This window comes from Phascolarctos cinereus, unplaced genomic scaffold (assembly GCF_003287225.1).
Source record: "Phascolarctos cinereus isolate Bilbo 61053 unplaced genomic scaffold, phaCin_HiC Scaffold_7;HRSCAF=346, whole genome shotgun sequence".
Classification (NCBI taxonomy): Eukaryota; Metazoa; Chordata; class Mammalia; order Diprotodontia; family Phascolarctidae; genus Phascolarctos; species Phascolarctos cinereus.
Window position 1 is genome coordinate 66,967,862 of NW_027556180.1, and position 18,731 is coordinate 66,986,592.

At 44.9% G+C, this 18,731-nt stretch overlaps 1 protein-coding gene across 1 annotated transcript in view; it reads left to right on the forward strand.

The window, feature by feature from the left end:
* Positions 1 to 17,937, forward strand: part of CFAP65 (cilia and flagella associated protein 65) — a 49,160-nt gene extending 31,223 nt beyond the window's left edge. Inside the window, 15 exon segments of the mRNA XM_021002814.2 lie at positions 91 to 219; positions 4,880 to 5,056; positions 5,871 to 5,937; positions 6,138 to 6,248; positions 8,513 to 8,704; positions 8,884 to 9,042; positions 11,275 to 11,424; positions 11,614 to 11,730; positions 12,032 to 12,139; positions 12,638 to 12,700; positions 12,988 to 13,190; positions 15,578 to 15,697; positions 16,503 to 16,874; positions 17,407 to 17,550; positions 17,638 to 17,937. Of these exon segments, the coding sequence (XP_020858473.1) occupies positions 91 to 219; positions 4,880 to 5,056; positions 5,871 to 5,937; positions 6,138 to 6,248; positions 8,513 to 8,704; positions 8,884 to 9,042; positions 11,275 to 11,424; positions 11,614 to 11,730; positions 12,032 to 12,139; positions 12,638 to 12,700; positions 12,988 to 13,190; positions 15,578 to 15,697; positions 16,503 to 16,874; positions 17,407 to 17,550; positions 17,638 to 17,773 (2,248 nt within the window). The 3' untranslated portion in view covers positions 17,774 to 17,937.
* The last annotated feature ends 794 nt before the right edge of the window (positions 17,938 to 18,731 follow it).

An 18,731-nucleotide genomic window follows, 5' to 3' on the forward strand; every position in this document is an offset into this window, starting at 1 on the left:
CACAGATGAGCTAGCCGTGGGGGTCTCAGGTAAATGGTCCTTCTGAGCTTCCCTTCTTTCATGACTTTTTGGCTTCTCCCCCAATTATAGCACAACCAGGATTCCCTCCTTCTTCACCCCTTTGTTGCTTGATTTCAATTTTGGGGCTTCACCCATTGGATCTGAGCCCTCAGTGGTGTTCCTGCTGCTGAAGAACAGCGGTGTGGTACCCTTGAACTGGTATGGCCATTATTGGGGGAGGGAACTGGGAGACCAGGATTAGGGAAACAGAAGCAGAGTGAAGACCTACATTGGAATCCGGAAGGGTAGTGAAACCAGAACAATGAGAAAACTAGAGGAGCTGGCTTAGAAGGCCAGTAACCTAAGTGCCATTGTGGTTAAGCTTTTTAGGGGGTCCTCAGCAAGACATTTCCCAGGTCCATCAGCCAGTGTTTCTGCCTGTAGAACATATTTTCTTCTTTGTCTTTTTCTGTAACCTTAATTAGTCTTTCAGACATAGCCCTGTCAGCTGCTTAAAATACCAATGTAGGGCTTGGACTAAACCAGTTTTTTATAATCCACATTATACTTTGGATTAGTAAAATGTCTAAATTCTCTACCATTACCTGTTCTGCTCTCTGAAGCCCATGTATCAGTTCTCTAGGGCTCAGAACAGATATTGGGAGCCCATAGAAGAAAGGAGACCAAGCTAATGGCAGCAGGATGTGCAGAAAAGGAGGGTTCCCTCCCCTTTTTAAAGCTTTTAAGCAGGAGGGACCTTTGGTAGTAGAATTGGTAGAAATTTGCCACTAACTGATACAGACCTTAGTTGGTATGTAACAGCCTGGATGATCTGTCTGTAGGGGTCCTATTCAGCTCCAATATACTATGTTTTTGAAGGCCTACATAATTACAGCGTGAGGAGTTTCAGAAATGCAAGTGTAGATAGGCATGTTATGTGTGTTTTTCTGGTCATGGATTCTGTTTAGTAAAGCTCTGGCATCTTCATCTGTAACCCTTTTCATCCCTAGAACAGTTAGATTTCCTTTTTTAGCTATGATCCTCAGGAATACTAGGCCTGGGTGCCAGGAATAACTCTGGTCCTAGATGGAAACAGCCAGTTAGCCTCCTATGGCATATAGGAACTGGCACATAGGAACTGGCATATAGGCTGGCACATGGGCCAGTTTTCAGTGACAAATTATCTAGCACTTTGGCATCCCCTTGTCTTTGCCACAAGACCTGCTGATTGCTTCCCACTCCCAAGTGCAGAGTAAGTGCCTAACAGCGGTGGGGAATCTTCAGCCTTGAGGCCACATTGTTTGTTCTGTGAAGTTTGTATTTAGTCAAAGGGCTGCACTTGAGGACCTAAAGCTCCACATGTGGTCTCAAGGCCGCAGGTTCCCCACCCCTGGCCTAGTAGATAGTTTCAGAACAAAGTTGAGACAGAAAGGGAGAAGGGAAAAGAAAGTTGGCATGTAGTCACTTCTTCTTTGTCCCCTTCATCAGCCCATCTGTTAGCTCTCTTCCTGGAGCTCATTTTCCTCTGTTACCAAGATGTCCATGACCTCATTGCTCTGAGAACTTGAGATTAGGGACTGTCTTTGGTTTTTCTTTGTCTCTCCAGCACGTAGCACACAATGCCTGTTGCAGAGTAGGTACTTAATAAATATCTATTGACTATTTCTGTTAATTTCTGGACCACCATGAAATTCAATTCTTTAAGTGATCTTTGATGTCATTGTTGTGTGTGGGTATTCCCTATGTTGGTGCAAGTTCACAAGCCATTCATGGTTCTTCATCCTGTTGGCCCTCATCCATGTTCTCTCCCCAAATCCTCAACAGTTGGTCCACCTAACTGTATGGGGGCTTCCAAAGTCTCTTGACATCATATAGGTACTAGCGGAGCATATAGTCTGTCCATCCTCCTTTTGAAGTGATTCCTGTCTCTGATTGTACCATAACAGTCCTGCACTATTCTTCCCAGTGACAATGCTCAAGTCTACTCATGATGACCAGGCACCTCTGAATTGTCAACTTGAATTCTTTGGTAACCGTGATAGTTTCCATCATAGTTCACAGCCATTGATGTTTTAAAAAATGAGTTTGTTTCTGGGTGAAACAGGATTTATTGAAATTTCTGAGCAGTTTCTCAAACGCAACTCAGCCTGCTCTCCTATTCAGTTCAGGATTCAATGAATTGTCCTTCAGCAGCATCTGTGCAAAATGTTGTTGTTCATCCTTCATTCTTAAAGAGGAGCAATGACATCATGAGGGTGATGTCTTGACTTTTGAGTGAATTGGATGTGAGTGAGGAAGAGCTGTGCAGAGTCGTCAACCTTACTTTCTCTCCAGAGTCATCAAAGTCTAGTGGCAAGACAAAGGTCAAGATGACTGGTGATGGCCCATGGTCTCAAGAACATCATATCACAAGACAGACATTAACTATTCTTTGTTCACTTCTATGGATGGACCAACTCTTTTGAACAATCATCGATCTCATTTAGTAGGCCCTGAGATGTCCTAGTGCTTGAAGCCATCTGCTAATGGCTTGGAGCCATCAGTACAAAGTGATTCAGAAAAGGGAATACCTGGATGACTTCATCAATCAGGGAGCCCCTCTTCCATTTAGACTCTATGCTTAAAATCCTCCATGACTAGAGCAAACGCTGTGGCTATGTAAAGCTGCCACTTTTATGCCTCACTTTATATATGTATCATCAAACCAAATCATCTCTGTTTTTGACTCTTTCAAGGATCACGGATAGTTTTATTGGACAAATGAAAGGAAGATACTTTCATAGAGGAGAACTTTTATTGTGGCATTTTGCTCCATAAAAATCAAATTTTTTTTTAAAGATATAGTCATAAACAATGAGCACAATAGAATGGTGTGTCTCATGTACTTTTTGGTCAATTGTATAACAATAAAGATGTGGTCCACTGGAGATTATTGGTAACAAAATCCTAGCCTGTTCTCAATCTCATTTCTTCACCAAGGATGCTCTCTATGCAAATGTAAATTAATGTTATTAAGATTTTCCATATCTGTCTTCATATATAGCCTCCAAGTAGAATGTAATAACCTGAGGACAGGGACTTTTATTATTATTTTTTGTTTCAAATTTGTATTTTCAACACATTTCATGGTACCTCAAGCTTAGTAGGCACATGGTAAATATTCAAGGAATTTGATTTTACCTTTTCCATTTTTGTGTCTGCTTGTTGTCTTCAGAGTTTCATCCTTATTAAGTGTTCTTAGATTGGTCTCAGTTTATTGGGTCTCCAATCAAGCTTTCTTAAATTTGTTTTCTTCTTCATTTCAAGCTGTTTTGTAGTACTTTTCACATTTTCCACCATCCTCCTCCATAAGATTTTCACAAATAGCTTGATGTTCCAAAGTGGTGCTGCAATTGGCTGCTAAGCGAAGAGATCCAGTGTTTGCAGGCTAAGCTGCCCACCCTCCTCCTGACCCAAATAAGGGAGTTTTTTTGTCCTTCTTGCCCCTGGTACAAACATTCCTGGTGATGGCATTGATAGTCTGTGTCCCTGTCTATTTTTCCATGCATCTTCTCCCCCTTCCTCCTCTTTTTGGCATCACTGATTTTAATTGAACATCATGTCATCTATTTTTATATTAAATTGGTATTTAACAAATGAATGACTAGACTGTACACAGAGCTGATTTGGAAATGGTTTTTGCCCTGGTGACTAGTTGTTTTAAAGGCATAATCAGTTTCATTTTGTGTGTGATGCTTGTCAGTGCTTGCCATGTTCAGGGCTTCCTGACTTTCCACTTGAAGAAAACATTTATGATGTTTTGATATTGTCTGTAAGACTTGGGCCTCTCTCATTTCTTGATCCAGAACCATCCTTTCTAGCCTATTTTTTTTATCATGCGTCCACCTTTGCATTGAACTCACTGTTAAAGTCATTAAGGTCTAAGTTGATTTATTGTAGAAAGCTTTATTAAAGGCTTAATAGCATTTTCCTACATTTTCATCCCCTGCAACATACTTTACTATGAATGTTACCGTTACCTTCATTTACAAATGCTCATCATGAACAGTGCAATATAAGATAACCAAGATCCCATGTACGTTTGCTTATTTTTGCCTTTGGAAGCACAATAAAAAAGCAACTTTATTTGCCTTTCCTAGAGGACCTCCTGTGAGACATCTTTCCATTTGGCTACAATTTCCCTTCATCTTCCAGTTTCATTTATATTGAGAATACCAAGATGTCTTTAATTCAATTTCCCTAGTGGTATGTACCTATATTGGTTCCTGGACAAAGATGTTACATGTACAATTCCAAGAATTAAAATAAGGTTTACATAGCATCTAAAAATTGCTTCTTAACCTTCTCTGCTTTCACCTGTCCCTCGGTGAAGTAGAGGGAAGACACAGAGAACTGAGGGACTTATTGTCTCTTCCGTGTTTGTTAGTTACCAGAACCAAATAGTTCTTCCCCTAGTGGCCAGTCCCAGTGATGAGCCTTTCCATACTTGACTAGACTTATCCTTGGGGCAAAGGTACAATCTGCTGTTCAGATGTGCTCAAAGCCAAAAGTAGTGCTTATGATTTGCTGGTATAGCCTTTGAGAAGCCCGGGGACATGTTACACCAAGATGAGATATAAGAGTAGGATTTTGTGGAGGATCGTAAAATTAGCAACTATAAAACCTTTATTTACAGCATCTTATAAGATGACTTGTTGTCTACTCCTAAGAAGATGGGAGTGGAGGAAAGGGAGGAGAGTAGTGGTGTATGTATGGTAGGAAAGGGGAAGGGGAATCTCTTTTTCATATTCCATCCCGAATTCTAGCAGAGGTCTCTTGTAGATTAGTAGATTGTACCTGTTACACAGCTTGGCTATTTCTTCTCATTCCCTCTGTGCAGGGCTTTCCTCTTCCCCAGTGACCAGCAAATTGATCTGGAGTTCTGGGCAGAAAGGACAGAGTTTGACTTTGCTGAGTTGCATCAGATGCGTGTTCAGGACAACCAGATCTTCTCCATCACCCCGAAATCAGGAAGTCTGTATCCTGGGCAGGAGCAGACAGTGGAACTCACACACAGGTGACACCAGTCCTGGGGGAAAACAGTTCCCCTGAAGTGTGTTCAGTTGTTTTTTCAGTCATGTCTGACTCTTGATGACCCTATTTGGAATTTTCTTGGCAAAGATACTGGAGTGGTTTGCCATTTTCTTCTCCAGCTCATTTTACAGATGAGGAAACTGAGGCAAATAGGGTTAAGCAACTTGGCCAGGGTTACACAGCTAGTAAGTTTCTGAGGCCAGATTTGAACTCATGAAGATTTGTCTTCCTGCCTCCAGGCCTGGCACTCTATACAATCTGCCACCTAGAAGTCCCTGCCACCTAGCTGCAAGACCGTGAAGCAAAACCCTTTTGTTGATGTACAGTAAATGTCTAGTCTTGAACCAAGATTAACCTATGTGGCCAGCATTTGGCTTTTTTTTGTAAAATAAATTAGCATTTTTTATTAATAAAAAAATTCTATTCCCCTCCCAAATGAAAAAGAAAGACAAAACCCTTGTAACAAATATGCATAGTCAAGAAAATAATTTTCTACATTGGTCATGTAACATACATGTGTGTGTGTGTGTGTGTGTGTGTAAATCTCAATCTGCCTCCTGTGTCCATCACTTCTCTGTAAGGAGCCCACCATTCAATCTGTATAGAGAAATTCAGGCTTTGATTTGGTCTCCCCTGTGACCTTATGAGGGGGCCCTGGCTTAGCCCTGAATTAGGTATCTCTAAATCTCTCCAGGGCTCAGCTCCTGACCAAGCCTGTTTATTCTCCTACTTCCCATCAATGATGGGAAATTGACTCTCAGTCCTGTGTGTCTCTCCCCCAACTCCCCCTTTTACAGTCACATCTTCGTTGGTACGGACCACCTGCCTGTGCTGCTCAAAGTGTCTCATGGCCGAGAGATTCTGGTAAAGCACTCCACCATGAAAGGAACCTGGGCAACGTGGGGAAAGCACCCTCAAGGGAGAACTGAGAGGTTGCCCTGAGAGAGAGCAGGAACAGCCCCAATATTGGGCCAGGCCCCTTTTTGGAGAACCACATTTTTAACCTGGAACTGAGGGATTCTAGTCCACCTAAATGTTTCTCTCTCTCTCTCCTCCCTCTCTAGCTGAACTTCATAGGAGTGACTGTGCAGGTAGGAGAGAAGTATGTCCACTTCACATCCGTCAGTCATCGCTTCACCCCAATCACCATTGGCACTGCCTTTCCCTCACGTCAGGTCAGTCATCATCATCATCATCATCATCATCATCATCATCATCATCATCATCACCATCTTAAAATTAGGTCTTAAATTAAGCCTCAGTGCCTGGATGGCAGTAGGCTGAGCATGGCCAAGGGAGCACAATCATTAATTACTCTAAAATGCCTCACAGCTTAAAGCAAAGCGCTAATAAACAGGGGTCCAGGAATTCTGGTAATCTCCAAGATAGCAAATTGGGAGCAGGGTGGCAAGGGGAGTGGCTGGTGATCAATACCCATTACATGGCATGGTGTAAAGAACGCTGAATTTAGAATCAGACAACCTGGACGTGAACCCAGCAATTCTATTTCCTAGCTGGGTGACTTCAGCCAGGTCAGCTGACCTCTCTAAGCCTCAGCTTCCTCATCTTTAAAATGGGGAGATTGACTCAAGTCTCCCCAGTAGCCTTTTATCTGTGGTCTTTTCCAGCTTTATGGTCCCATGCCCTAAGCCTTCTTAGCAGAGATCTCCTCCTGGTGTCCAGCCTTAAGACCTTTACCCTGCTTCTCTTCGCACACAGATCCACAGAGAATCTTCTGCATCTTTAATTTGGAGAGAATCAGAAATCTAGAGAAAATCGAGAATTGGAAAGATTTCTGAGTGAGATGCTGAAATAAAATCTGGAAAGGCTGTGACTTTTCTTTTTCTGCTATGGAGAAACTCATGTCCTTTTTTGTCTTTTTTGTTTTAAATTTTACTCATGCCCTCAGAGGTTTTTCTGCACCACAGTCTTTTCCCAGTCCCTTGTAACAAAGAAAAAAAGTTCCGCTGAATAAACTGTCCTAGCAATAGCGTTGAACATCACAGGTGACATTCAGCGGCTGTGATTCTAGCGCCACCTGGAGGAGCAAGGTGTAGAGGAACCCCTGTCTCTAGGCGCCAGGGAAGCAGTCATACCGTCAGGATTCAGGCAGGACTAACTAGGCCATCTGTAGGGATGTGTTCTCCATCCTAAGATGCCCCAAAAGCCAGACTGGATTTCTGCTCGTTCACCAGTTCTGATCCTTAGCTGAGATGCTTGCTGGGAGCTCTTTGACCTGGGCAACCAAGGCCCCAAAGAAGGGAGTCTGTCCATGGTTCAGAGCAGTGACCACCAGTGAGGAAATCCTTTCCCAACAGACAAAAGACTCCCCCAGACCAGCAGCCTCCTCTGTGACCCTGCGGAGTTCATCTGAGTATAAGTAACACTGTGGGATAATAGAAAATATAGCATTGAACTGGGAGTCAAAAAATTTAGGTTCTAGTCCAGGTACTGTGAATTGAGTGGTCAGTCCATCGTTAGACCTGAGTTCGGATCCAGCTTCAGACTAGCTGCATGACTTAGGGCAAGTCACGTCTGTCCACCTCAGTTTCCTCATCTGTAAAATGAGACTATAACAGTGCCTACCTCAAAGGGATGTTTTAAGGATCAAATGAGATAATATTTGTAAAGCACTTAGCACAGTTCCTGGCACATTGTAGGGGCTATATAAGCTATAGCTATTATTATTATTATTATTATTATTATTATTATTATTATTATTATTATTAGTCCTGGTTCTATTTGTCTTTATTACACAGCTAAGTCTCTTTTCAACCTTGGGCAAGTTTACCTTTCTGGGTCTCCGTTTCTTCATTCATATAATGAGGAAATTTGACTTTCTAAAGCCTTTTCCAGTTCTCATTTTCTCTTTCACTCCAATCTCATACTGTTGACTCAGACTTCATGATCTCAGAATCTCCCCCCCCATCCCCTCTACCTTATTAGAAATGTTCCGCCCTGAAAGGTTTGACCTTATAAGGACAGACTAACAAGTTTAGGACTTGGTTGGATAGGGTACAAATCCCACTTTATGAAACCCTTCTACTAGCTGTGTGACCCTGGGCAAGTCACTTAACCCCAACTGCCTAAAAAACACAAAACCCTTCAAGGCCACTCCTTGAAGCTTGAAAAGGGCCAGAGAAAGAAATGACTACTTTACATGGTGGGTAACAAACTTATAAAACTCATCAGCTAGAAAGTAAAGGCTGAAAAATGTAATTAGTTTTTTTTTAAAAGCCTTTATATACAATTGTAAGTAATAGATACATAACAAAGTAATCCTAAGGGAAAAGAGGCATGGTTTCAGGTGTGTCCTTAACCTTTGAGTTTACTATTATACAGAATACTGCCTCCCAGAACAATGCCAACAAAGTATTGGGCTGAATGGATTATGAGTCTGACCCACTTCAGCAAGTCTTGTGTTCTTATGCTCTTTCAGATTTATGAACTGTATAACGGAGGCTCAGTACCTGTGTCATATGACATCCCATTGGATCCTCTATGGAAGGTCCAGAATAAAAATTTCCAGCACCCCATCTTCCAGTGCCTCAATCCCCAAGGAGATATCCAGCCAGGCAAGACTGCTCAAGTCTTCTGGATCTTCTCACCGATAGAGGCTAAGACCTACACTGTGAGCTGATACCAACTCAACCCTTGTCCCAGTCTCAGTTCCAGTTCCAATTCTTTACCCTAATTTTATTTTCCTGGGCAGAAGGGATTCTCAGTTCCCTAGAGTTCCCTGCCTTCTGACATGGTACTCTCAGGCTGATCTGGTCTCTTGTTGCCCCATCCATCCCACTCATTCCACAGGTGGATGTCCCCATCCATATCCTGGATTGGAACTCAGCCGTCATCAGGTTTGAAGGTGTGGGCTATGATCGCTTCATCATGGGAGATACAGCTCCGTTCCACACTGTCACCACCAATGACCAAACTCCAATGGCCACCAAATTGATTGTACCTGGCCAGGTAAGGGGAAGGGAAATAGATAAGGACTAAAGGAATGGATGGGATGGGGAGGTTAGGGCAAAGTAGGGCAGAAATGCAGAACTGTAAGAGAAGACAAGGAGGAAGAGTCAGCGAGATAGCTGGTGTAGGGGAACAGAAGCCAGGGAAACACTACAAGAGGAGGAAACAGCTTGAACCTCTCCCCTGAATTCTAATCTGGTATTTTCAACGTATCAGATTTCTCCACCTAGAAATCCCACTAACACCTTGAATTCAGTGGACTCAAAGTTGAATTCACCATCTTCCCTTCAAAATCTGCCTTTCATCCTCACTTCACCATACCTGTTGAACACCATCCTCACAGACACTCAGGCTTGAAACCTCAGTCACCTCTGACTCTTCTTAGCCCCCTACACTCAATCAGTTCCCAAGTCATGTTGATTGTGCCTCCTAATTGTCGCTCATATCTGTTCCTTCTTTTATACTTCCATCATCGTAACTCTGTCTTAGGCTCTCAACATTTCTTTTTTGTGTGTGTGCTATTTTTGGACTATATTGTAATAGATTTCCATTTGTTCCTTCTGCCTATATTTCCCCCAACTCACCCCACCCCCAACTTCAATCATCCTTCACACTTTGCCAAAGTAATCTTACCAATGCACAAATGGGATTGAGTCACTTCGTTCTTCAAAAGCCTTGAGTGGTACCTCCATTGACTAGTGGATAAAGTCCAAGTTCCTTTTCAACCTTATTTCACAGTCACACCCTTACGCTGTACATTTTAGTCAAGCTCAACTTATTCACTGTGGTTCCTCGATCTCCTTGTACTGACTCCCACTTCCCTTCATTTGCCTCCTTCGAAACCCTTTTTCAAAATCCAGCTCAGATGTCACCTCTTCCATGAAGCTTTCTCTGATTCTCTCAAGTAAACGTGATCTCTGCCTCCCTGCTTCAAAAAGCTCCTACAAACATAATCATTTGGAGTTACTGATTTTGAGTCAGAGCACTGGGGTTTGAATCCTTTTTCTGCTACTTAATTACTGTATACGTGCCCCAGAGCAATTTTTGACAGTGCTTAAAGGCTATAAGCCTTGTAAAGGTACTTTCGTATACGGCTTTAAAGTTTATATGGCACTTTAAATATATGCATCTCACCTGAGCCTCATAACCCTATGAGGTGGCCACTAGAGGTAAAATTATCACCATTTTACAGATCAGAAAACTAAGTCCCCCCCCACAGTCACGAACCATGTCTCTCTTGACCCCAACTGCAATGTTCTTCCCACTGCAACCCTCATGATCTGATCTGTAAAGTGAAGGGCTTGGCCTCTGGATTCTCTATTCAGCTGTAAATTATATAATCCTATAATTCAATAGGTTTATTTGTGTTCATACCTTTTGGATAGATCTCATACCCTAATTGGACTGTGAATGATGGAAATCAGGGAGTGTGATTTTTTCAACTCCGTCTTTCACTAATCATATAGTCCAAGACCTTGCACACAGTAGGCATTTTTAAAAAGGTTTAGACTGGAAAGAAATAATGAGGCTGCAAGAGGCATGATCTTCTGTTAGTGGGGCCAAAAACCACAATGTTACACTGCCACCTAGTGACCATTCCCTGACACAGCAGGAGGAAATTTTACCAGTCTCACTTCTCAATCTTCTTGGAGAATTAACTAGGAAAGAGGAGTTACTAACCTGTTTTGGTAGCATGGATTACTTTGTCAGTATGGAAAAACCCAATACTTCTGTGGTTTATTGCAAAAATCATAATTGAAGAAAAATGCCTCAATTTCAGTTAGAGATGAATGAAAATAAAGGCATAATTTTTTCCCCATCCAAGTTCCCAGATCCCGTAATGTCTCTCCATGGACCGCAGGTTAAGAATATCTAATAATGGGCCTTGGTCCCAGGATCCAGGCTCAGATAAGCTAGGCCCTCTTCAAGCCCAGATGGGTGTTGGTATGTGATATCTAGAGAAAAACAAACAAAAACCACCACCCCTCAGTTGTCTGTTTCACTGTCAACCTCTTTGCTTGTTGGAAAGATTCCCCAGCTGTCTGATTAATCTCTTCTGCTGAAGTTTTAGTACTTTATTCTAAATGATAATGGTCCCTTTCCTCTGCATAATAACCTTTTGGAAGCATGAAGGTTAGCATCTACAAATATTCTTAGCTCTCGGTTTACTCAGTCTCCCATTCTTCCTTCTCACTGACATAATCCCAGTCCTGAGCAATCTCCATCCAACAGGTTGCATTCCTATCCCAGTCTCGAATTTACCTGGGCAACATCCCAGTGAGTTCCAAATCCAGCCGTCTCATATTCCTCAACAATGCCTCAGACAAAGAGGCAATCATCTTCTCCTGGGAGCTGGGATCATCAAATATAATAGAGAATGTGGTGAGAACCCCACCAGGCATGCACTACTCAGCCCTGCCTACTCCACTGGCCCTGTTCCTGATCTGTCCCACTCAGCCCCTCTCTAGCTCACAAACTCCTCCTCCTGTACAAACCCCACTAGCCCTTCTCCCTGGACAAGCCTCCTGGATACCTCCCCATTCTGGTCTCCTCTGCTACCATCCATCCTAGGTACTGAAGGTGTCTCCCATGATGGGAATGGTGGCTCCTGGGGAGAATATCCCTTGTGTGGTGACCATGAAGGCCTCACAGCACACTTGTTTCTACAGTTTTGACATGGTCTGCAAGGTGAGGAGTCCAGAGCAGAACGGCCACTCTTATCCAAACCCCAAGTGGGAAGAGGAACAGGGAAATGACTCCTGGGGAAGGGTAAAGGTAGAAGGCAGCAGTGCTTACAGGGTGGTCCTGATAGTTCTGGCCTTTAACTGGACTTGGTGCCAATAATACCCTGTGACCTCAAGGGCAATTTGTACCTGGAGAAGATGGTTCAGCCCCTGTAGACAGGCCAGGAAAGTAGGCAGGTTTGGGGTTTTGCTTTACTAACCTTGCATTCCCTTCCCACTCCAACTATCACCCCAATCCACCTTAGGTTTACCTGAAGAAAGCCCTGGCCCAGTACAAAGCAGAGATGCAGGCCTGGGAGAAGGAAAAGAAGCGGCAAGAGGTCGAGTTTACAATCACAGAAAAGAATTTAGAGGTGAGGCTCAGAAGGCCCGGGATGCAACCACCCCAGCTCACTGCTGAGAAGGCACTAAAGAGGTGATAAAGAGACAGGCCAAAGCTCTGGCACACCCGATAATAAGCATGCTGAGGCACTGCCCCTCCTTGTCCTCCCCCTTACAGCAATTGAAGCTCTAGAAGCAAGTGTCTCCTCTTCTAGCTAATTATTTCCTTCCTGAGCTGTCTCTTTGGCCTTGGGGCTACCCTTGAGATTGATTTTAATCACATTTCACCTTTCAAAAGGTAAAAGCCAGCCCCTGTTTGCCCCGGCTCTCACATCCCATCCCCTGCCCTGGAGAAAGTGAGATATGCCTGGGAGAGAAAGACAAGATCCCCTAAAGGGGAAGCCAGAGTGGGCTGAGTGCAGAGAGGACTTGAGTGGTCAGTCCTTTCAGTGTCTGCGGTGGGGGAGGAGAGTCACCACTTCGGGGTTCTCCCATCACCCTTCACCAGGGGTTCCATTCCCCTTCTACAGGGACAACCTGAATTCTTGAAACCTTCATCCTGTACAGCGTGTGATCGTGGCAGGAAGTATAAGGTAATAATATCTCCCCTCCCTGGTCACCACTTTGGGTTCCCTGGGGTATTCTCAGAGAGCCCTTGCCTAGGCTCCAGACAGACACCACACTGAGTTTTGGGTGGGGTGGGGTGGGAATGGGGATGGAAAAGGAACTTTGGAGGGTTGGGAAGCACTGAGCACCGATAGTGTTCAGAGAGGGAGATCTCTCTTGGCAACAGGACCCCAAAACTCGGAACTCTGGAGCTGGGAAGGAAAATGGGTGCATACTCCAAACTCCTGCCACTTGCACATCTCCCTCTCCCCAGACCTTGCCCCCCATCCAGAAACAACTGCCCTATACCCCACCAGTCACCTGGAATCCGAGGAGCCCCAAGGCTGGGCAGATCTGGCTGCGCCCTGAGGCACCAAAGCCCTGCCTGCTCTACCTGGGCCTCACTGCCCGAGCCCATAACGTGGATGACTTCAAGGGGAACTTCTTCTCCGAATTCCCCTGCTACTTCATCTACCAGTGAGTTCCAGGGATACTCCCGTTCCCTCCTCCATCTCTCTCTCACAACTGTTGTGTCCAGGTTCTCCTTTCCGGGAGGGTTGAACAGGGAGCAGTGTGGGATAAAGGGACCCAAGCGACTTTTGTGGATGGGACAACATCAGATGAAAATCTGCTTGAGGTCTGAGGAACCTCCAACATTTCCTGGTCCTTGTATTGTCTTGCACTGCTCTGGCCCACTCACCTAATGAGGGTAAAAAAAAAAAAGGAGCCAGGGCCCCTCGCTGTGCACTGGGGAAGGAAGTTCAGAAATCCAGAGAAAAAGAGGAGATCCAACCTCTCTGGGCCTCAGTTTCCTCATCTGTACACTGAGAAGTTTGGACTAGACCTCCTTCCAGTTCTAGCCCTATGACCCTATGCTAGGTGTTGAAGAAGGTACAAGAAGTCATGGCCTTTCCTCCCACGGAGTTTACTGCCTAGCAAGGGGTGGAGTAGGGAGGTAAGATGAGTACAAGAATAACTAACTATAAACCAAAACATCACAATAAGGAAATGGCCTTACACATCCTAAATAATTCAGAAATGTGCGCTTGTCATGTACAGAGAAGTGTGAGAGTTTGGGGGTGGTTGGGTGGAGGGAGAGATCCTGAGGACAGGGAAAAGATCACATGAGCAAAGGGAATATTCCACGAGCAAAGTCACAGAGTCAGGAAAAATCGAGGCATCTAGGTGGGGAGCTTGTTCATTGTGGCTTGAGTGTGTAAAGAGTAGTAAGATAACACTGGACGGGAAGGCTGGAGTTACATTCTGGAGGACCTTAAATGCCTTACTGAGGGCATTGGATTTTACTTGTTGGGCATTTGGAGCCACTGAAGTTTTGGGTTGGTTTTTTTTTTAAGTATAATCTCATGACCTGTGCATATGAAAGATTAACTTGACAAGAGTGTGAAGGATGGATTGGCTGGAGACAGAGAAATTAGCAAACTGTTGTAATCCAGGAAAGAGCTAATGAAGGCCTGGATTAAAGTGTGCCCTGAGAAGAGGAAGAAGGGGATTTATGAGAGAAATATTTAGAAACTAGAATCTACAATATTTGGGGATGGGGCTTGAGAAGAAAAAAATCTAAGGTTTTCAGTATGGGGAAAATGATGGTACTATTAGTTGAAATAGGAAAATTAAGAGAAAAAGCAAGTTTGGGGAGAAAAATGATGAGTTCCATTTTGTATATTTTGAATATTAGATGATTGCTTAAAACCAAGCCAATAGGTAGATAGAACGTTGGATAGAGAGCTCAGGAGAGATGTTTGTGCTAGAGGGAGTCACCCTTACAGGTGTGATAGTTGGAACCATAGGAGTAGAAGTAGAACCAAGGGACAGAGGAGAGAATGGTGGCTGGGGTTGAGAACATTAAGGAAACTGGGTAATTTAGAGGAGCAGTCAGAGATGGAGGAGAACTTCGTTGTGCAATGTCATGGAAGCAGAAAGGAGCAAAGATATTAAAGACAGTGGATGGTCAGAAAAGACAAGGACTGCAAAATGTCATTGAATGAGTTGGCGATGATTCTGGGTGACTTTCTGAGACAGAAGTGGAGACAGAAGCCAGTGATATTGTAAGGGGTTGAAGAATGAAGAGGTGGTGAGGAAGTTAAAAGAGAGTGTGGACTGCTCTTTCTAAAAGTTTAGGGATGAAGAGGAGGAAGAAGATGGGCTAATAGATGGAAGTGGGTAGCACAGCCAAGGGACCCTGGTTTTTGTCTTTGTCTTTTAGGTTAGAGAAGACCTGACTATATTTGTAGGTGAAACAGAAGGAGCCAGTGGAGAGGGAAAGATTGAAGATTCAAGAGAGGGAAGGGTTGATTGATGAGCAAGGTCTTGGAAGAAGTAGAAGGGGATGGGAGCAAAAACACAGATGGAATTGTTTGCCTTGCCAAGGAGTGCCACTCCTGTTCCACTGTGGCAGGAGGCAAGAAGGAAAAGATGGGTGAAAACAGATTGAGTTCTGAAGTATGGAGGCCTTCATCTCAGCAAAGTGAGAGAAAAGGAAAGAGATCATCTGTTGAGAATATGGAATTAGAAGAGAGACGAAGAAATTCAAAATAACTGCTTTGAGGAATGTCATTAGGAGTCAGCTGGAGTTTTACTCAGTCTAACACTGGTTAAAGGTGAACAAAATTGAGATATCAAACTAAAAAGGGCCAAATTTGCCTCCTCTCCAATGTAGCGAGAGACTCCTTGTTCAGGTTTGAGGTTGAGGTAGAGGGATGGGGCTGGACCTAACTCTGAGCTCTATATCCGTTCTCCCATTTGGTCCATAGTACATTGCCGTGCTTGGGAAGATAGTGCTGTCTGGAGTGGGGGCTTACCCTGTCTCCTCAAGAAACTATATAAACCACAACACTTATTTGCAGGCCACTGAAAGAGAAGAAAAACAAGGGAGAATCGGTAATAACGGAAGGTGAACCTGAACAGTGTACATTTTCTAGGCAGGAGAAGCAGATGGTGACAGATATTCTGACCATAGTTATCAGGTATTAGACCCTAAACTCTTAGCATTCAGCTCAGCCTTTCTGGCCCATAAAACCAGCTGAGTATCTGCTCACTCCCCATTCTCTATCTCTATTGCTGCTCTGACTCCCAAGGCCTCTATACCCCCAATCAACTTTAGAGAGGACTTCCTCAGGTAACTTACCCAGGCACTCTCTAAACCCTCCCCTAGTGGTGTCCAAGGCAACAAGCCAGTGCCTTTGAGGGTCCCAATAATGAAGATAGTTGCTGCTCTTCCTACGTAAGGATCCCATCAATTAATTAAGCCAGCTCTGTAGCCACCAAAATTACTCTTCTCACCTTTATTTGTTAAGTGAACTCAGAAAGGTTCTAGGAACCTTGTTCTCATCCCTTGGAGCCCAAACCTATCTTTTCTTCTCAAGGAAAATCTCTAAATCCACATGATCCCCTTATAAGGATGATTGGCAGATGAAGAGTTCTTACTTGTCTTGGCTAGGACCAATGCAGACAACACCCTCTGGTTGACTATTGTTTTGCTCCGTTCCTTTTCTTTTTTTTTTTTTTTTCTGGGCTAGGCAATGGGGTTAAGTCACTTGCCCAGGGTCACACAGCTAGTAAGTGTTAAGTGTCTGAGGCCAGATTTGAACTCAGGTCCTCCTGACTCTAAGGCTAGAGCTCTATCCACTGTGCCACCTAGCTGCCCCCTCCATTCCTTTTCCTAGAAGCATCAGGCATGGTTCAGCCTTCAGATAGGCCTTAGGCCCAGTGGGGAACATGGGTGTGGATGGGAAGGGGCAGGCTCAGCCATAACTCTGGCCTTCCTATTAGGAGCTTGCTGGAAGACAGGAAGTTCCATGAAGATGTGGAAAATACCCTGGTGGAACCCATTCCTTACTTTAGTCAATTCTGGAGTGAGGAATCAGCTCGGATGTTAAGCCAGAAATATAGCTTAGGTCATGTGTCTGATAACTCCACTTCATGTGAGGGAGAAGAGGAGGAAGCAAATCAAGATGAAGACAAGGAGGATGAGACGGGAGAAGAAGAAGAAGAATCCTGGGAGAAGGGAAAGCTATTTGGGTCGCTGGATGAAAGTCTGTCTCCAAGCAGCATACAGAAGAGGTCTCTGGATCAGCTGCTGTTAGGATTGAATAGCATACTGCAGGAAGAGAATGCCCGTAAGGAAAAAGAAACTATCTGCCGGTGAGCTTGGGAGTGGATGAGGAGAGGGGTGGTAGAGAATGGGTACATTCTGGTCCCAAAAAGGGGGAGGGGGGCACATCCTATCCTGTCCAAGGACCACAAAGACAAGTCAAGGTCTATCTAGCCCCTGCAACCTTAATATAGAAGAGACTCCTTTTTAAAGTGGGCTTTGGTTTTTATTATTTTTAATTTTGTTTTGTTTTTGAGGGGAGGTGTAGGGTACAGAAGGGATCCAGCCTTTAATTTCAACAGTGGAGGAATTTCCAGTGTCTAAACAGTCTCTAGCAATGCGCTGAACAACTGGGTTCCTATCCATTGCACTACACTACTTTTCTTAAAATGTCTTAGAAATTTAGAAAGTCTTCTTACAATCCAGAGGAAGGAAAGGCCTTTCTGCCTTCTTCAACTGTCTGTCCCCTGGCCAGCTCTGCTGACTCTTTCTGTCCATAGCTGAAGTGTACCAGCCCCTCTTCTGTCGAGTACCCCCTTCCCCATTTCCTGAAGCAGTGATCTGAGCCCAGGTCACTCTTAGGTTGCCCAGCTTCCTGAGTCTTCTCCAGTCAGTGCTGGAAAACGTGATTCAGAACATCATGATAGAGGCCAGCCGTGGGGAGGTGGTGCTGACCACGAGGCCCCGGGTCATCGCTCTCTCTCCTCCACCGCAGAACTTGCTCAGGTGAGAGGACCAGTTCTGGCACAATGGGCTGGAATCAGGGAGCTAGAGCCCCACACTCACCTGGCCCCGGTGCTTTATGTCTTCCAGTGGGCCGAGCCCAGACTCAATACACCAAAGAACCTCTGGGCAGTACTTCAGCTTGGGCTCCATCCAAGTGCCTCTGCCACAGATCAACACCTTCATGAAGACGTCCATTTCTAGTGGCACCGAGCTGGCACTCTAGGCTTCCCCAGATCCAGGGCCAACGGCCCATCCTTCCACGCTCCTGACCCTCAGCAGGGGATCGTGTGCTCTCCAGAGAAAAGATTTCCAGAGCCACTCCCCATCCCCAGGCTTCCACCCAACCCTATCGGTCCTCTGGCTCTTTCAGTAAAATTACACCTCTCATCAGCCGCCTTCTGTCTTGACTCTTGCCCCTTCCGGTGCCCGGGCTCCTGGAGGATGAAACTGAGGAGCTTTCAGTAGGAAGGGTTGTTACCTTCCCTTGCTTCCCCCTCCAAAATGTCATGCGCAATATTGAGAGTTTTGAGAGAAGAGTGTTGGGGGTGAGTAGGAGGCAGTGAAAAACTAAAGTCTGAAAGCAGTCTGGAGTGAGCGCGCTGGGGGCCAGATGTCTCTCTGACTCTTGCTGGTGACTCCCTCTTTTGACTGACCCCTGGTCCTCCAAGTGCTACAGGCAGATGGCGCTGCATTGCGGCCAGGTGTTGCGCTTCTGGCTGGGCTGTAAGTGCCCTGGACTCTCGCAGCCTCCAATGAAGCTTGGTTGGCTGGCGGCCCCAGCGGGGAAGGAGTCGACCGTGGGATGTATGTGTGCGCGTGCGTGTGGGGGTGGGGTGGGGGTTGATGTTGCAGCGGGCTCATGTCAGCCCTGAGCGTCCAGGCTTTTTATAAGTTGGGCTGCCCAAGTGATAGAGCCTGGCTGAGCAAGGTTGGAGATAGCTTTCTTTTCTTGCTGCGCCCGTCACCTCCACCCAGCTCTACGCCAATCCCTCCACCCGCCTGCAGCCGACTCTCACTTCTTCCCAACGTGGGGAAACCGAGGCACTGACCGGGGCTTGAGGAAGATCCATATATTAAGGCACCTTTCCACAGATCTTACTGCTAGACTGTATGCAATGCTGAAGGACCAGATTTAGCTAAATGTCCCACACCCCCAGTCCTTGGATTTGGCGTCCCAAAGC